This window comes from Thamnophis sirtalis, unplaced genomic scaffold (genome assembly GCF_051295495.1).
Source record: "Thamnophis sirtalis isolate CommonGarterSnake01/CBP01778 unplaced genomic scaffold, rThaSir2_p1.2 scaffold_9, whole genome shotgun sequence".
NCBI classification, from domain to species: Eukaryota; Metazoa; Chordata; class Lepidosauria; order Squamata; family Natricidae; genus Thamnophis; species Thamnophis sirtalis.
The window spans coordinates 68,022,319-68,042,664 of record NW_028261389.1 but is presented as its reverse complement, the minus strand read 5'-3'; the positions used below and the strand labels follow the sequence as shown (position 1 = coordinate 68,042,664).

The 20,346-nt window shown below is 41.7% G+C and overlaps 1 protein-coding gene across 1 annotated transcript; it reads left to right on the top strand.

Moving 5' to 3' along the window:
- Window positions 1-792: 792 nt before the first annotated feature.
- LOC148044174 (uncharacterized) lies at window positions 793-1,948 on the top strand. Its single transcript, XM_087722565.1, is given in 3 exon segments — window positions 793-986; window positions 989-1,464; window positions 1,466-1,948. Coding segments are annotated over 3 exon segments (996 nt in total). The 5' UTR covers window positions 793-844; the 3' UTR covers window positions 1,844-1,948.
- Window positions 1,949-20,346: the final 18,398 nt, after the last annotated feature.

The following is a 20,346-nucleotide window of genomic DNA, read 5'->3' as shown; positions in this document are numbered from 1 at the left end:
TAAGAACTGCAGAAAAAACAATTGCTATCAACCTGCCTTCCATTGAGGACCTGTATACTGCAAGAGTCAAAAAGAGGGCTGTGGAACTTCCGGTGGCACCGTAAGGCTCTGACGATGTCCCTCTGGGACGCTCCAGCTCCGAGATTGCATTAAACTGCTAGGACAGCGTAAATCAGTTGTCTAGCAGTTTGAAAACTCTTTCCTCGGGGGAAGAGGAAGAGAAGAGCTGCCAAGCGAGGGTAGAAGTCCCTTAAACCCCCAGGGGCAATTTCTGGGGCTTGGAAGGTGTGAGCTCGCCTGTTGCTCGACACACTCCACTCTCGGGACGCGTCTGCTATTGCAGATCAAAGAGCCACGACCATCCCTGCAATCAATGTTTTGATCTACATTTGAATAAGAAGCAGGCAGAGCAAATACTGGAGCATTTTACAACTGCAAGTACTAAATTTTAACTCCGTTTCATGAAAGTTCCTTCTGTTAAAATTAACGAGATAGAAGCGAAAATGGTGCCCGAATATTAAAGGGTGTGGTTAAACTGAAACTTAACAAGCAATTAACTCTTAAGTGTTTCCTAACATTGATTTTTTTGGACTTAACAAATCGGCTGTAGATAAGTGTGACTGAATAGCTGAAATGGCTTCAAAGCAAGTCAAATTAACTGCTTCAAAGAGCGCTGGCAGCTCTCCAGCCCAGACAAACAATTCTGCAGTCATTATTACCTCCTCCCCCTGCGGAGGTTTTAACTCTTGAAGCTCTTCAAGGCACCTTAAAGGAACAGGCTTCTGTGTTAGAAGCAAAAATAGAAGAGAAGATCACAACTGCCTTTAAAGAGGTCTCTGATGAAATGTCTGAAATCAAGGATTTAATCCAAACCCGCAATCAACAAATAAGAGAAGACATAGTGGATGCCTTTAAGGGTTTGGCTAGCTATGTAACCTCATTGGAGGATAGGGTGGAAGAAATTAACCAGTCCAATGTGAACTTAGAGAGAAAGTTGAAGATGTTCAAAGTAAGACTGAAAAGTCAGAGACAGAAATTACAATGATACAATATAGAGCGATGGAATTTGCTTTGAGAATAAGAGGCCTGAAAGAAAATAACCAAGAAAATTTGAAAGAGATTCTTGCAGAAGCTTTTGATCAATTAATTGGTCAACCCAGGGCTGAGTATGATTGGCAAATTGACAAAATTTACCGCGTTAATTCATGGACTGCCAGACAGAGACAATTACCAAAAGATATTGTAATCTACTTTGCTACCAGGAATACAAGGAACCTGATACTACAAGCATCCTATAAAACCAAATTGCAAATTGCAGGTCAGGAGGTGTTAGTATTGAAGGAAATTCCACCTAAAATGTTGAGATCTAGGAAAGATTATGCATTTTTAGTGCATGAACTCAGAAACCGCCAGATACAATACAAATGGGAAGTTCCTGCCGGATTAGTGGTGAAGTACTCGGGACAAAAGATATCATCTAAATTCAGTTTGGAAGGCCAGAGATTTTTACAGCAACATATTAAAGGCTGGATACCCTCCATCTCCAGGATTAAGAGAAAGGGAAAAAGCTGGAGAGGCCAGACAGCAAGATATTCAAGGATCAATGGATGCTGCTCAAGCCTTGAATCTTCTTGTGGAGACAGACGGAATTATGGAGCAAAGACAAACTCGAGCGGCTACTAAACGTAAGGAACAAGAATTAAAGATGCAACAAGCCCAGACAACAATCCAAGAAACTACAAACATAAACACAGAAGCTGTGGGGGGAGCTAGACCGAAGATGAAATTACAGGATTTCCAGGTGGCTCTTAAAAAGCTTCAGGGAGCTGAAAATGACAATTAAATTTTTAACCTGGAATGTTAATGGCTTAAACTCACCACAAAAAAGGAAAAAAATATTCCATTATTTGAAACAATTTAAAAATGATGTAATTTGCTTACAAGAAACACATATTAGAACAAATGACCAGAAAGCACACACAGATAACCGATTCAGCTGGATTCCCTAACTTCTTTATATACATAATAACAGCTGAATAAATGTACAATACCAATAGTAGATTCTTTCAACTTGGTAGAAGTTACAAACAGAACATAAGCAGGAGAGAATAGTTTCATTCAGAACAGACAGAGAAGTTTCAGTGTCGATTCTCAGCACAGACTCAGATCTGTTTAAGCTCCCAATGGTTGACTTAGTTGCTATGTCTATTCATTGGCTGACCTTGTTACCATGTCTCTCCCAGTCATGAATATTCTAACATTTTTTAATTCAGGCAGTAGCTTAATGGCAAAACATAACTAACACATGCTCTTTGTGAGCTCACAGGATCCGTCCCCAACTATCTGTTATGAATGAAATGCACCCAAAGGATTTGAGATGGAAAATAAAACTAACTATATTGTCTTTGTGACTGTTGTGAATTAAATTGCACAGTGGCATCTGCAATTGCATATATAAAGTATACCTGGTCACCAAGAGTACCTGCACATTGTAGTCAAAAAAGTCAAGATGGCAACCCAATGCTGTGATTGAACATGAGTGTAGCTTTGATCATATCATCCTGGCCACCTTCATGCCTTTTTTGAAAATCCTCCAGCTATTCCACCTGTTCTTAAATTTATCAAAGCAGCACTTATATAAGAATAGCTTGTGGGTCACTTCGTATCTGACTTTCAGTATAAACCAAATTTGGCCTTCCACTTTGAGGAGATATGCAATCACACTTTAGAAATATAAACAGTTGTGAAATGTGAAAAAAATTACTTAATTACTTAATCTGTCTGTGTTCAGATAGACATAATATGGTCCATTTAACCTAATGCTTGTGAAAAGCTGGTTTTAGATGTACTTTTTCTATTGAACTCCAAACTCAGGGAGTTCTCAGTCTACATTGTCACTATTACTTCACAATAGCTCATAAACAAAAATGGAAAACTTTCATTTAAAAAAAAACCACAGAGAAAATCCTCCATTGGCTTCATTTTCCTAATTGTCTAAATGCAGCCATCTTCGGTGCTCTCCTTTTGCAAGCAGATAATAAAACTCTTCAGCAGAGATTTTATCCTGTCTCCTTCTGAGACTTAAACAGAAGAAAGAAAGAACTCAATCTTATTTATTTTCCAGTATTTTGACAGAAAACGCTTACTACAATTTTATCCTTTTCTCTTCATGATTATACCGAGGAAAAAAATAACCCTCCAAATTGATCTCTCTTTCTTAAACTCCATTTTAAATGAGAGCAGCGTGTACTTCACAACTGGGTTTTTAAATGCTCTGCCTTCCTTGACAGCTATGTTAATGATGCCATTTTAAATAGCTCACTAATTTTGTTTACAAAGACAGTTTCCAGGTTTAATATCTTCCAATATTATCGTTCAGATCTGCTCAATTACTCTGCTTAAGTATGTCCCTTTTTGCCTGCAAAGGCTGCTCGGCCCACACGTTTTCCCTTTACAAGTGAGGAGGGAGCTGGGAAACATTTCTACTTTTTATTTTCAAGCAATAAGCTCAGGAGGGAATGTGATGAAAAACTGCCATGGTAGTTTTAGTGTGGAGTTAATGGCAAAATTACAAAAAAGGTGCAACCAAGAATACAATATATGAAAGAGGGAAGATGGGATAATAAGGCTGAAATAATTATTTTCCTATTGAAACCAAATGATGGTTTAAATACTTTTTTCTAGTAATATCAAGATAATTGTATTGAGTACATTTGTATGTTGAGGGGTTAGCAACCTTAAAAACTCAAAGAGCCACAAAGGTCCTAACCGGAAGCCCCCCTTTCAATTCTGGAGCCGACTGGAAGTCCGGTTCCTCCACCATAGAGTCTCTTCCTAGCACGGCATCCTTTTTCCTCTACCTGTCCTAACCGAAAGCCCTATCAATTGTGGAGCCGACTGGTGATAGGGAGCTGCAACAGAGGGACTGAAAGAGCCACATGCTGCTCCAGAGCTGCAGGTTGCTGATCCCTGCTCTAGTTAATGTTCCAATAAGATCCATGCCGTAGAAAATAGTTTAAGAGTTTGACTCTCTTGTTCATGAATCAGTTGTGTATCTGTTTAGATAAACTGACTTTCTATCTGAAGTCCCTGCAATCTAGTTTTCCATGATCTAGAGCCAAGGTGGCGCAGTGGTTAGAGTGCAGCACTGCAGGCTACTTCAGCTGACTGCAGTTCTGCAGTTCGGCTGTTCAAATCTCACCGGCTCAGGGTTGACTCAGCCTTCTATCCTTCCGAGGTGGGTAAAATGAGGACCCGGATTGTTGTTGGGGGCAATATGCTGACTCTGTAAACCGCTTAGAGAGGGCTGAAAGCTCTATGAAGCGGTATATAAGTCTAACTGCTATTGCTATTGCTATTGCTATTGCTATTGCTATTATCTAAATGTTTACTCAAAGTCGAGGTCTGCAGTCAATGACAGCCAGCATGACTGTTTCCTGAAGTGGGGATAATGGGGAAAATAGTCTTTTACCTCTGGAGGACATTAGGTTGGGAACGATAGAAAGACCAAGATAGATATTATAGAAACTCTGGAATATAGGAAATAGCTTTGTATCCAATCTACAGTAGAATCTCTGATCACGAACGCTTCTGACCATGACCAAATCGTGTTCCCACCAAAAAATTCACAAAATTTTTGATCAAGAACACATACTCGGCTGACAATCAAACACGGTCGATTTCCCCTTCCACACCATTTTTTTTGGTAAGTGCCAAACAACAATTTCGTGTGGCTGCTGCATTAATTTTGGTTAGGTTCAGGTCACAACCAAATCGGGTTGCGACCAAAGTTATGGAACCAATTATGGTCATGACCAGAGGTTCTACCGTATTTATTTTAATATTGCTTATTCTTCTCCAATCTGCTATTCTTGAAATGTATAAGACTATACATTTGGGGATTTTCATTTGGCTGGGACTTCTTGGAAGTTTATTATCCAAACAGTTCTGGAGGTAACACAAGTTGGGGAAGCCTGATCTATACAGAAATTGTATCATATAACCTCCTTGGCCCATCCATGAAGTAAGACCATTTATCAGTTGTTGGGACTTGGAGCCTCTATCGCATTGCCACTCTACTTGCCACTCAGGGAAAAGGGCGGCCTATAAGCATTAATAATAAATACCTAAAAAAATACTGCTGAGGAAGGTTAGATCAAGGTGATCTGACAGAAAAAATGGTATTTCTGTGGGAAAATGGAAGAAAATCTTCCAGGCTGATAATTCAATTTCACTTGGAGGAAGAGTTTCTCTAAGTAAACAATTTAATAGTCAGTAATTAGCCTGCTGAGAAACCATTTCTCCATCTGTTGACATAGATCCATGCCTCGGAAATCCTTTCTAAATCCAACTGTTCACAAGTCTGGTCTAATTTTCATCTCACTGGTTATCTGGCTAGATGTTTTGTCAGCCCAACCACTCTGTAGAAACATATGATGGAGATGCTGATAGCTTGAAGATAGAATACAGAATATAGAATAATAGAGTCCAACTCCCTGATCAAGCAGGAGACCCTATATCATTTCAGACCAATGGTTATCAGTCTCTTTTTGAAAGCCTTCAGTGATAGAGCACCCACAACTTCTGAAGGCAAGTTATTCCATTGATTAATTAGGAAATTTCTCCTTAGTACTAGGTTGCTTCTCTCCTTGGTCAGTTTTCAACCATTGTTTCTTGTCTTGCCTATTGGTGCTTTGGGAAATAGTTGGACTCCTCTCATCTTTGTAGGAGACCCTCAAATATTGGAGCAGTGCTATCATGTCTCCCCTAGTCCTTCTTTTCATTAGACTAGACATATCCAATTCCTGTAATCGTTCTTCATACATTTTAGCCTCCAACAGCCTAATCCTTTTTGTTTCTCTTCTCTGCATTCTTTCCAGAGTATACCAAGGCTTGGGAGGAGCGAATAACGAACATTTTACCATCAAGAGAAGATTCTGCATTTCTTCTGTTTCTGAAAAAGAATAACATCAACCAGTGTGTCTCCCTCTGGTTTAATCTTGTGCTTCTCTCTCCAAAGCCGGGCTGCTATATATGAAAATGTCCTCCATGATCATCATAAAATAAAATGAAGGACTGCCATTGATCACCACTCTTATGCATAGTCAGAGGGCATAGAAACAGAAGTTGCAATTTACCAGGTCTCTTGAGCTTTAACAAATGAGAAGGATCCTAATAAGAAATTCACTGACACAGTCGATCAGATATCCTCCAAAAATATGCTGGTCACAATTCTAGAAATGTAGTTAAACCTTTGTGGATGGGATACAGGTAATCCTTCAGTTTGCAGAACTTTCTGTCTCCCATCATCAGTGGTGGGTTTCAAAAATTGTTTAAACCTACTCTGTGGGTGTGGCCTCCTTTGTGGGAGTGGCTTGCCGCCCATGTGACTGGATGGGAGTGGCTTGCCACCCATGTGACCGGATATGAAGATGCCGACGACACTTGTCAGAACCACCTTAAATTACCTCACACACAGCACTGGCATGCATAAGAATATGATGTAAACTTGTTTTTTAAAAGGCATCTTTGGTTTGCGTTAAAACAACTTCAACACACGCAATGTTCTGATTGCACCACAAATGCAGTAGTCATCCTTACCTTTCACAGAGGCACTGAGTTTTATAAATATGAGCATGATAGTGTAGAATAATCATATCTATCAGATCCACATCATATCCAGTGGTGGGTTTCAAAAAGTTTGGAACCTCTTCTGTAGGTGTGGCTTGCTTTCTGGGTCCACTGGTGGAACCTCTTCTAACCGGTTCGGTAGATTTGACGAACCGGTTCTACCGAATAGGTGCGAACTGGTAGGAACCCACCTCTGCCCATCATGTATGCTCATCCACCAGATGTAGCAGATTGGCATATTCCAGGTACCTTTCATCAAACAACGCCATCTTGTTTGACCTAGGAGCCATACCTTTTCTGTTGCATCCATCAGGTTCAAATGCTGTAATATCTGGGAACCAGAATTGGGGAAATATTAATATTAATAGGTTTCAAAATAGCTTATATCCTTGGGCTGTCAGACTCTTAAACACAACCACAATCACTTCATGCACACACAGAAATGTATGACTAGTTTTTGCTTTGGCCTTTTTCTTTTCCCCTAAATTACTTGCATTGGGAGTAATTCTTCCTGCAGACTGGGCGGGCTCCTGTGTTCTTGGATGGATAAAACCTTCCTTCTTTTTATTGCCCATCCAATCACGACAGGTGCTAGGAGTACCAGTGTATGACTCAGTGGGCCCCATCCATCAGAAAAGGGAGGTGGACACAGCCTTCTCTAACTTTCCTTGTAAGGAACTGACTGAATATGAGAAATCAGACACATGGAGCTCAGAGAGAATTGTATGTACCTATGGGAGGGCTACTTGGGCTGAGGATGGGTCATGGGGTTACCGCACCCCAATTTACATGATAAACAGAATCATGCGATTGCAGGCAGTGTTGGACCTGGCTGGGGAAAGAATTGGGGGGCAAGGATAGTTGATGCGCCAAATATAGCCTCTCCACTATCAAACGACAACCCGGCCTTCACGTGGTGCCCCCTGTTCCTACCAATCGGGCTCTGTCGACCCTTGGGACTGGCGTCCCCTTGGGTATATCCAGCCAAAACAGCTTCCATGGATCGCCATCACTTTCCATGGAAGTCGCCTATACCCACGTTGGGTGAAGAGGCGTCGAGTGAGTGAGTGAGTGGGGAAAGAATTGATAAATCCTTGAATATTCTCTCTACTGCCATGGACAAACTTCGTACTGCAGTGTACCAAAATCGATTAGCTCTTGATTACCTCCTCGCAAGAGAAGGAGGGGTCTGTGGGAAGTTCAACTTGTCAAATTGTTGCCTTCAGATTGATGAGACTGGAAATGTCATTAAGCAGCTCACTACGGAAATGAGACAACTCACTCATTTCCCAGGGCAGGAATGGAAAGGATTGGATCTCACCTCATCTTTTAGCTCTTGGTTCCCAAAATTGCCTGGATTGCAGGCCATCATTGCTTTCATTGGCCTGATTGCAGCAGGATGTGTGATCATCCCCTGCATCATGCCACTCTTTGTCCGTGCTATCAGCAACTCTCTATCCCTCTTGGTGGAGAAACGGGCCACTGCCAAGGTCTTGACTCTTATGGGACACACAGGAGAAGAGAGTGAATATGTTGGGCTTATGGTCGATAGGGAGCCTGATGTCTATGAAACTACACAGTAATCTTAGGATTGGGTGAAGTTTCAATAGGGGGGAATGATGCAGCACGGGGTACACAAGTGAACCCCCGCAATACTTAATCAGGTTTATTATAGCCTTAATATAGTTTATATCCTTGGGCTGTCATACTCTTAAACACAACCACAATCACTTCATGCACACGAAGAATTGTATGACTAGTTTTTGCTTTGGCTTTTTTCTTTTCCCCTAAATTACTTGCATTGGGATTATTCCTTATACTATTTGTGTTGTTTGTATTTGTTGTCATGAATTACACCAGTCAGGCTAAAACTAATTTCATTGCATTTATTTTGTACAGTGACAATAAAGACTATACTAACATCATACCGCCCAAGACTTTGCATTTATCAATCCAAATCAAAATTATGTCATAATCATAACTAATAATTTATTTTGGTAAAAAAAATAACATTCACGATTACGACTCCTTGGGGGGGACTATATGAGAACAACAAATTAAGTAACATTTTACTGTCCTTTCATAACACCCCAAATCTGCTGCTTCGCTCTAAACGTGTGTTAGTGTTACTATATGTGTTATTCAGCATAAAGCAAAGACGAATTATTGTTTAACTAATCTTAGGCTCACTATGTAGGACAATTCTGCACTTCAGAACTAACAATTGTTAGAGAGAAAGTGAGCCTCCCAAGCAGAACATCAGTGTCTTCATTTAGTAAGACTCAAAATGCTTGAAATAGATTCCCTGTTGATGTACTCTCTCACACAATCATTATAGAGCAGATCTGGTATCTCCTAAGGGTGTACTAGTTTTTTTTCAGAGGTCTGAGTTTGAGTGCTGATAGCTATGCTCTCTTGTGAAACTCATCCACCTGCTCTTTATGTCACGAGTAATTTAGTCAATGAGCAACGAAAGGCAGCAAGCCATATTTAATAAACCTTAGTGTCCCAATTAATTCCTTCCAGGCAGCTAAGACAACCTTCCTATCTAATTTTCAATTTTCTTTTGACCTTACCTCTACACGTGACTTTTCCGTTTTCAACTGGTTGGCCTCTTTCTAGCTGGGTTCCCCCCCCCCCCCATTCTAGATATTTTCTCCTTCATTCTCCATTCATGCTCCAAAATGCATTTTATTACATGCAATTTATAATCAACGGACTATAGATGCTTTGGTAATAATAATCAATCCACATCCCTGCCCATACAATGTACAGTAGAATACATTCAAATGGTTACACAAACTTTAAGAAGTATTGTATGGGGAATCACCATATTTCTTAGTTCAGCTCTGAAATAAATACACACTTGATTCATGTTACAGCCCTCTGTGACTGCGCCACAGTCAAGCAACTTAAAATGCCAGCCTCCAGTCCTTGAATAACAGGACAGCATTGATGCCTAAACTACATTGCTTTGACCCCGACTTCTATTCTGCCTGAGGAATAAGGCCCACAAGAGGTGCTATAATGCAGGAGAAATTATGAAGATGATTGTTGGATTGTTGTGGCCTGCCAGCGGCCAGCAAAGTTAGCAGCAGAGTCGGACAGTGAGGAGGTTAAGGAGGAATATAGACCGGTTGGTCAGTGAACCCAGAAGTAAGCAACTTCTGGGAACGCCAAAGGGCCCACTCGCCCACCCGCGCTCCTTACCGGTCTTTGAAGGCTTCTGCGCTTCCACGCAGGGGCATGGCACATATAGCGCCTGCGCGATTCTCCGTGAGCAGCTGGAGCATCACGCAGGTGCTAAGATGCATGCGTGAACTGCGCGCGTGCACGAGGATGCCGCCGGCCCCGGATGAGCAACCCACCACTGAACATAGGCCAGTCCTGAAGGCAGGGGAAGGTTCAAATGAGGGCTCTGCGTCAGAGGAAGAGATGGGACCAAGGCCATCCAGCAGTTCTCAGCTGCCCTCGGAGCTAGACAGCAGTGAGGCAGAGGAACAGCTGGAGCCTGTTCCCAGTGTGCACATGCACAGAGCTGCCAGAAGAAAAGAACAGCTAAGAAATCAGGATCAACTTGGGAGTAAAGCCACAGGTGGACGGTGAATGGCCCTTCCCATAGGAAATAAAAGAGGAGCGAAAGGGGAGCGGGCTTTTGCAGGAAACAATTTGTTAGTTCGTTCATTCATTTCAGGAGTGTGAAGATCTGTCCATGAATCTCAGAGACTCTGTGCCAAGCCTTTCCTTGCACAGCACTGGGTTTGGAAAATATTTACACGGCAGCTTTCCAAGCTACCTAAGGCCTGTGGTCATAAATTCACCTTTACCAGGCCTTTGCTGAATGTGAATGAGAAGAATTCACATTTGTTTAATAAAAGGGGTTTTGTTGGGACCAGGAATCTGCTTCGTGCTTTTTGGGGAAGCTTAGGTCAGACATGGATTTCCCTGGTTTTTGTTACCCATTCAATCCCACTGAGTGCCCCATGTTGGCAGGACAAATAATGACCAAACATTTCCTTAATGCAGTGTTTCTCAACTTTTAAGTTTGGCAACTCTAAGTTCCCAGAATTCTCTAGGCAGCTATGGATCTCAAAGTTGCGAAATACCGCTTTAACATATATGGCATTCTCCATATATGTGGACCAGTGGTGGGTTTCAAAAATTGTTCAAACCTACTCTGTGGGTGTGGCCTCCTTTGTGGGAGTGGCTTGCTGCCCATGTGACCGGATAGGAGTGGCTTGCTGCCCATGTGATCGGATATGAAGATGCCGACGACACTTGTCAGAACCACCTTAAATTACCTCACACACAGCACTGGCATGCATAAGAATACGATGTAAACTTGTTTTTTAAAAGGCATCTTTGGTTTGCGTTAAAACAACTTCAACACACACAATGTTCTGATTGCACCACAAACGCAGGAGTCATCTTACCTTTCATAGAGGCACTGAGTTTTATAAATATGAGCATGATAGTGTAATCATATCCAAGGACCAGTGGTGGGTTTCAAAATTTTTTGGAACCCCTTTTGTAGGTGTGGCCTGCTTTCCGGGTCCACTGGTGGAACCTCTTCTAACTGGTTCGGTAGATTTGACGAACCGGTTCTACCGAATAGGTGCGAACTGGTAGGAACCCACCTCTGATGTGGACTATTTCCCTAGCCAGCATGGCTTTGCAGAGAATTCTGGAAGTTGAAGTCTAAACATCAAGCACTTTCTGGGATTTTCTTCTACAGTCACCAGGAATGGATCTAGATGCCATTCGGGACTTTGGCCAGTGGTGGGATTCAAAATGTTTTACTACTGGTACTGTGGGTGTTGCTTTGTGGGCATTGCTTTGTGGGCATGGCAGGGGAAATATACTGCAAAATCCCCATTCCCTCCCCATCCTACTGCTTTCCAGCTCCATTCTCATCTTCAGGGCAACAAAAGATGATCAGCTGGGAGGTAGTAGGAGCAGAGAACCAGCCTATTTGCCGGTTCTCCGAACTACTCAAAATTTCTTGTACTGCTTCTCCAGAACCTGTCAGAACTGGCTGAATACCACCTCTGCTCTTTACAGCCCAAATGTAGTAGCTTTATTTGTCATTTTATACGCCATTTTATAGCCAAGCTCTGGTTTCCCTTATTGCAGGCTTTTGCTAATAAGTTATAAATTGTGTACCACCCTCATGATTTCACAGGTTTTCTAAGTTGACAACTATATAATAGCCTTGTTTTTATGGTTATCTGAAATCCTGAAATTACTGATTGGTTGCTATGCTGCAGTTTCTTGTCCTTAAAAGTGAGAATGCCATCCTTTTTTTTTAAACTTCTGGAGGGAAAGAAATACACGAGAAGGAAATGATAAGATTTCCAATACAGTTTTCACTATGAATGCAAGATTGTTGTGATACATTTTATAATCTGGCTACCTGTCGATCTCCGGGTGCGCTTCAAGGTGCTACTTGTCACCCATAAAGCCCTACATGGTAGTGGATCTGGGTACTTGAGAGACCGCCTGCTGCCAATTACCTCATCGATTAGGCCTCTTCCGTGTTCCATCTGCCGGTCAATGCCGACTGGCAACTATGCGGAGGAGAGCCTTCTCGGTGGCAGCTCCGACCCTATGGAACGATCTCCCCGTGGAGATTCGTACCCTCACCACCCTCCAGACCTTCCGCACAGCCCTCAAGATCTGGCTATCCCGTCAGGCCTGGGGCTAAATACTGTAACCCGCCCGAATGGTACGAATGTTGTGTTTTAATAACGTATTGTTTTATATGTTTAAAGTCTGTTTCCCCCCTCCCTCTTGAGTTGTAAGCCGCCCTGAGTCCCCCCAGGGAAAAGGGCGGCATATAAATAAACTTCAATCCAATCCAATCCAATAATCTCACCTAGAGATTTACCATCACTTTCTTTATAAGTTACTATCCAGACTGACATTCTTGCCTTGTCCTAATCAGAATGCAAATTGTTTTGGATAGGTTGATAAAGGCTTTCCATGGAATGGATTCATTTACCGAAGTTACTTGAATCAAATTAATCTTGTTAAAATAAATTTGATAAATTTATATCTTCCTGCTACTAAGGCAGAACACCCTTGACGGAGGGGAAATCTTAACAGAACTGTTTTCTAGAGCTCCAGATGCACTGAGCAACCAAAACTCTGGGTGAATTTAGAATTATATCAGTGTTAGGGGTGAGAAAAATCTGTGCATCACCTTACAATAATTGATGTGGATGTGAGTTCTTCTCTGGGACAGAGAGGTGGAGAAGGACCAGTGGGGTATTCATGCCCCAAGTCTGACCATCCCAAATTGCATAATGATAACAGATACATAGATAATAGAATAGAATAACAGAGTGGGAAGGGACCTTGGAGGTCTTCTAGTCCAGCCCCCTGCTTAGGCAGGAAACCCTACACCACTTCAGACAAATGGTTATCCAACATCTTCTTAAAACCTACAGTGTTGGAGCATTTATAACTCATGGAGGCAAGTTGTTCTACTGATTAATTGTTTTAACTGTCAGGAATTTCTCCTTAGTTCTAGGTTGCTTCTCTCCTTGATTAGTTTCCATCCATTGCTTCTTGTCCTGCCCTCAGGTGCCTTGGAGAATAGTTTGACTCCCTCTTCTTTGTGGCAACCCCTGAGATATTGGAACACTGCTATCATGTCTCCCCTAGTCCTTCTTTTCACTAAACTAGACATACCCAGTTCCTGCAACCGTTCTTCATGTTTTAGCCTCCAGTCCTCTAATCATCTTTGTTGTGCTTCTCTGCACACTTTCTAGAGTCTCAACATCTTTTTTACATCGTGGAAACCAAAACTGATTGCAGTATCCCAAGTGTGGCCTTACCAAGGCAATATAAAGTGGTATTAACACTTCACGTGATCTTGATTCTATCCCTCTGTTTATGCAGCCTAGAATAAGGTAAGATAGATATAGATCAGAATTTCTCAACCTTGGCAACTTTAAGATGTGTGGGCCAATGCAGAGTGAGCTCATCCCTCATGAAAACTGGTGCCATGCAAATGACAAAGCCTTTATGCTGGTCTTCTTCCAAAAAAATGCTTAGAAGTGTGTGTGTGTCTGTCTGTCTGTGTGTGTGTGTGTATACACACACACACAGAAACCCAATATTTTTTACTTCGTGATGGACTCTTGTGACGAGCCGATTGACAGATGATGGAAGCAGTTAGCTTCCTCCCATAATTGGGGCTTACCAGGGGTTGTAAAAATCTAATAGATACCTTTCACCCTGGCTTCGCTGATAATGGATAAGAGCCTGTGGCCTAATGGCTAAGAAGTCTGCCTAGTATGTAATATAGCCCAGGTTCAAATCCCAGTAAGGGCTAGCTGATGAGAGCTAAATAGCTTGAAATAGATCTATACTAGTCTCCCTTTATTTATTTATCAGCACAAATAAACACACACACACACACACACACGTGTGTGTGTGTGTGTTTATAAATTTGTGCTGATATATATATAATTGCCTGTGGCATAGGAGAGGTCCTACATATTGTTTGGTATGCTTTGCTTATTTTCTGCTGTTGTTGCCTGTCTCTTTAAGAGAAAAAATATTCCGCTGAAAATAAAAGCACACTATATTAGAGAAAAGGGCTAAGCTACAAGCTTCTGCTTCCATTCATACAATGCACGCACTGTATCTCTTTTCTGCATCCTTATGAGGACTCTTCAGACCCTGTTTATCATCTCGGTCTAAAATCATAAAACCCAATTATCCAGTTCAATCAAATTATATTTTATTCATAAACCAAATATACAGTCCAATTAAACGTTAACGAGTTCATTATCCGAGATGGGCAAGGAACATCATGAATATCCCTCCAGAGGTTGTTGTACAACTCCATAGTCTCTGATGAAGGACGATGGGGTTTGTAACACACAAAAGCACTCCGAAGACTACATTTCTCTTTTTTTACATAGTTATATGAAATAGTTTTCAGAAATCTCTCTTGAGCGAGAACTGTTGGCTGGTCCTCCTTCTTTGCTTCCATCTCCCTATCTAAAAAGATACGTGCCTAAATGGAAAATGCAACATTCTGCCAATGAAATATCATTATCAATAACTGCAACTATATTAGAGCTGGGAAGCAACGTTTTAAAAGATGGGATAGATGCCTCTCGGTTGATGTTTTCTAGTAATGTTTCGCATCTCGTGTCTGTGAAAGAGGACTCCTTCTCATTCATAGTTTGGATATGGACCATATAACTTCCTTGACCAAAGCCCCTTCCCATTCTCAAAGCTGCACCCCTTCAGGATTAGATTGTTTTGAACTGCACTTCGGTCTAGTGCCAGCATTAAGCTAGGCACGTTTCTGTAATTGCATGATTACAATTCATACAATTGAAGAATGAGTTAAGAGGTGTGATATTATGTCCTTTCTGAAAATTGAATGCTAAATGGCCCATATTTCCTCTAATGAATTCTTCTAATTTCCAATAGAGTTAGTGCTCCAGTCCATTAAAAATTAATCTGAAATCCTGAGAATTGAAGGAGAGTCCTATTGCCAGAACTTCTTGACAATAGTGTCACTTTTATGGGTCTTTCTGTTCTAAATATTCTGCACCTCTTCTCAAGTTTTCTTATCACAATAGAAGCAATTCTTATCTTATCTCTTATAGATATATAAGATACGTAAGATACGTAAGATATGTATGTATGTATGTACTATGTATGTATATTATGTAGATGAGGCACGTGGTTCTCTTGCCTCCTCCTGTAGGGGGCGTTTTTAGAGGCTTTTTTAAACAGTTAAGCAGAGTCATCCATTGGGGACTCTGGCAGCAGCTAACCCAGCCTGACCTCAGCAGCTCTTTCCTTTTTCCTTTTACATTTTTACATTTTCATCATGGCAGACAAGAGCAGAGTTGAAATCCTCTGTGAAAAAGCTGGAAAAGGTAAGTGGGTCGGAGGAAGGGGGAAGAATTCAAAATTAATGTAATTTGTAAGGGCTTTTGAACATAGAGGCAGGGCTTTTGGACATAGCGGCAGGGCTTTTGAACATAGCGGGATGCCTCTATGTCGGACACAGTGGCAGGGCTTTTGAATGCCCCGGCGCTGTGTCCGGCATAGAGGCGGGATGCCTCTATGTCAGACACAGCGGCAGGGCGGCTTTTGCCTCTAGCGCCGGGGCATCCCGCCTCTATGGCGGACACAGCACCAGGGCGTTCAAAAGCCCTGCCGCTGTGTCCGACATAGAGACGTCCTGCCTCTATGGTGGACATAGCGCCGGGATGTCCAAAAGCTTTTGCCCACTTGCCTCACCAGCCATAAACCTCACCACACATCACTGTACTGGGTGGGGGTGGGGAGACACCCCTGGTACATGTGTGTCTGTGTGTGTGTTCCAGCATAACTCTGATATGCCTAGGAGAGTGAGTGTGGCATCCTTGAGCAGCAATTGTTTGAGATGTCATGGAAGAGGGAAGGGAGAGCCTGTGCCCTTAAGGATAGTGAGTGTGGCGGCCTAGAGAGGCAATTGTTTGTGATGTCAGTTCCTTCCCAGCTTTCTCTGGAAAGCCAGCCATGACATTCGCCCTCCAGTGGACCAATAGGGAAGCACCTGATGGATTTGGGGCTAAGTGCCAGGATTGTAGACAGGGCGGGAAAGAGGAGCACATGAGAGGGGAGGGATAATGGGCATGGGAGTAGGGGGAAGAAAGGCCCCTGTCAATGGCTCCCTGTCAGACAAACACTTCGATGTCTATAAATACCCGGGCATACGGGGTATCACCTAGTATTTTGTAAAAAGGAAAGAAGCCAGGATGCAGCAAACTAATTTCCAAGTGCTTGGAATACTATCTTGTTAGAAAGCTGATTACTTTACATACCACTTTCCCTGTCTCAGCCCATATTATCACAAAAGTATACAAATGTATTTTTTTACAATAAAGAATACTTGCTTGTAACTCTGTCCTTATGTCATAAAACATTTTCTGTGGCCAGCTGTTGATGTTTGCACACTTACCGTAATTCAATATGGGCTACTTCAAGGCAGATACATTTTTGAATATCTCCCTGTATTTTTTAAGAACTTTCCCAATAAAGGCAATAGAGATATCTAGTAAGAAAATATACCTGAAACAATGACCCAAGGAGTCATAGATTGTCTAATTTTATTTCTAAATATATTCTGGAGCAAATTAATTGGAAATTAAAAAAATGAATTAGAAAAACTATTTTGCAAACCAAACAGCTCTCCAAATAAAGTCTGGTGTTTTTAAAGAACATTTTTTTTCTTAACATGTCTATTGAAAGAGAAGGAAATGTTAGTTACAGAGATTATTCTTGGGATTCTCAGGTCTTAAATTATATGGTGAAATAAAACCAATTATTTTCATGGGCAACTTTTCAGGCAGTTATGGGTAAAATCATACTAATAGGCCGAATTCATAGAGATACAGCTAGTTAAAAATACATCTGAATATGGGGGCAATACTGCTAGTGTTTCATAGACTTTGCCGATTATATTTAATATTGAAACAATCCAGCCATGAGAATCGTGATTTTTATAGAAATATTAAGACACCTAATCAATAATAAGGAATCTGTTGTGGTGTTAATGGAGTGTGAAATCATGTTAATAATATTCTATTATTAATCCTGCTCCCATATGCAATACAAAACAGTGAAAAAAAATATTCATTTGGCAATTCTGCAGCATGCAGAAAAAAATGCTCACATCAAAGCAAAAGGAATATTTTACTTAAACGACAAAATTCAGTATTTTAAAGGAAAACGCATGCACATATCACAATAGTAACTCATGGTACAAGAAAATTAGAATTAAAAAACATTTCTTGAAAATAAACAGACATTTTCTTTTCTTTTAAATAACAGGAGGAATAATTTGGCAAGTGAACACAGAATAAATACAGTGATAAATTTATACTTCTCTTCAGTGTTATTTCTATAACAGGGACAATGAATTAACCTGCTTACTTCTTTTTCCAACAGGCATCACCGATCTTGTAGTTATTTACAATTCTATACCATCAGCAAATTCTGATGGGTTCCTACCGGTTTCAACCGGTTTGGCTGAACTGGTAGTGGTTTGACGATCTGGGTTGCTGGAACTGCAGTGACCCAGGCCTGCCATGCCCCCAAAATGGTTCTCCTACGGGGCCGCCATCTTGATTTTTGATTCTGCGTATGTGCAGAACAATTGTAATTGCACAAATTTATTTTTCTTTTTTTAACGTTTTGTGCACGCACAGACCTTTTTTGTGAAAATGTGAACATGCGGGTAGCACAAAATTTTTGCGTGCACCGAACCGGGACCAACTCCTGCAGCAAATGGATTATTTTATGCAGTAATTGTATTGGGCACTTTAGCCCTCATTTTAGTAAAAAAACAACATCACAGTTTTATTACACATTTCTATCCCCTGCACTGAAAAGTCCCAATAAATATAAAATCTTTGCCATGAGGGATAAAATGCAAGACGTCAAAGTACTATAATACATCAATTTCATTGTTTATGTCTCATGTACCACTTTGGTTAAATGCTTTCATTTTTCTTTTAATGTAGAAAATCCAAATAACATTTTATGGCTACCTATTGAATTCCATGGCTGTGTTCAGGTCATTTCTGCAGCTATCTGCAGATGTCGGCTCTACAGGGCGGTAACTTACGAAGCTGTTGATGCTCTAAAAAGTTGGAAGGAGGAAGTATATACATAAGATGACAATACAAATTCATTCATTGCATTTGTATAACTGCCCTCTCGCATACGATCCTGGGTGGCATACAATATTGTACATTTGACAATTTGAGACATTACAGTACAATGATTACTAATTCACTTCCTTTTAATCTGGAGAAAAACTGGGGAATTAGAGATAATATATCACAACTTTCTAACTATCATGGCAAAGAAAGAGAAAAATATTCTTCCAAGGTATTAAAATAATATACAAGGTAAGCGTATGAATCCATCCATCTTCTTGGCTATTATTTTTTGTTGTTGCTGCAATGATATATCTTTGGTTGTATTGATGCCAGTTCAAATTTGGGCACTCAAGATGTTCTGAACTGAAAGTTAAATCTACCAAAGGAAGGAAATTTATCATCTGTTGAGCCAAAGTAAATGCCAGTGTTCCTGAGCTATGTGGGCTAATTATAATGCTGATCACTGGATTAAGGTTAGGTTTTCACATTTGTGGGATGTTTGGTAAACAACATAGCAAAGACTTCTCTTCTGTACCATGATGGGCCATTTATAATAGTGTAATATAGTGGAAGAGAAAAGCTATACAAATAAAAGAGAAAGAAAGAGAGGGAGGGAGGGAGGGAGGGAAAAGGAAGGGAAGGCAGGCAGACAGGAAGGAAGAGATCCTTGTGCATGTTCAAAGGTTAAAGCAATACCACTATGGCAGGGGTGTCAAACTCAAGGCCCGGGGGGTAGATCGGGCCTGCAGGGTTTTGAAGACTGAAGGATGGACGCGACAACCAGGATGAACGACTAACTGCTTTATTTACAACAACTAAGACAGCGATTCAAAGTGGCGCGGTGCGCGCCAAGGTATTTATATAAACGATACAACCAATAGGAACCCGGGACTTGGGCAGCAACTGCTGTCAAGTCCCCGGGCCTATCAACTGGTAACTTTCGGCCGGCAACAGCTCCTGCTGCGTCCCGACCAATCAGGAAGCAGCAGGCTGTTGCTGGCCTCCAAGAAGGTGCTGAACTTGCCGAGCCTAATTTACATGGCTCATTAATATTTAACACAGGGTACTTAAGATCTGGCCCATGGGGCCTCTGGAAACAGTGGACAGGCCCACGGTGCTTCTGCCAACATAACTGGGTTCTTGGCATTGGTAAGTTATCACCGGTCTGCCCCGGTACAGGCGTACTGGTGCCTGCCGGGAGCACCAGGTACCATTCCAGCACGGTGCTCCGGAGGGCCCACCCGCATTCCTTACTGGTATTTGAGCTGTTCGGGACTTTCGTGCATGCACAGGGAGCATACGGCGCCTGTGCAATGATCCGCCGAGCAGCTGGAGCGTCACAGAGGCATCACGGGCAGTAAGTACACATGTGTGCACTGTGTGTGTGCACACGTATTCATGTGGTGGACGCCTGGCCCCCTTGCACCGTACCAGTTGCACCGGGATCCGGAACCCACCACTGGCTCCCGGCCTCCATTTTCGACTGTCATGACCTCCTGCAATCCTCTGCCAGTGAAAACGGAGCTCGGGAGGGCAGTCTTCCTGAGCTACATTTTCACTGGCAGGTAGAGGGTTATAGGACGTGGCAGCCAAAAACGGAGCTTGGGAGCCTGTTTTCACTGGAAGAGCACTCGGGCCCCCACAGGCGGCCCCCACAGGAGTGACGTCAAGCTGACATGCACACCTGGCCATGCCCTCATCTTCACCTTATTGGCTATACCCAGAAGACACACCCCTGGATGCCAAAGAGAAATACCTATTTGAGAGACCAGACTTTCTTGACTCCAAGTGCCCCATCTGAATACAGGTGACATTTAGCATGACAAAGGAACTGAAGGTGAAAAACCCTTGGATTTTCCATTTTTAAAAGCACGACTGATTCCAATTTTAGAGAATAAATATTTTAGAAAGACCCACCTATTTCAGCATTGGTCTGCTTTACAATTAGAACTAGATGCATTTTACTACAGTAAGAGGATTGCTCCACTATAAATAAAATTCCAGTTTTCAAGGACCAATGCCCCCCCTCCAA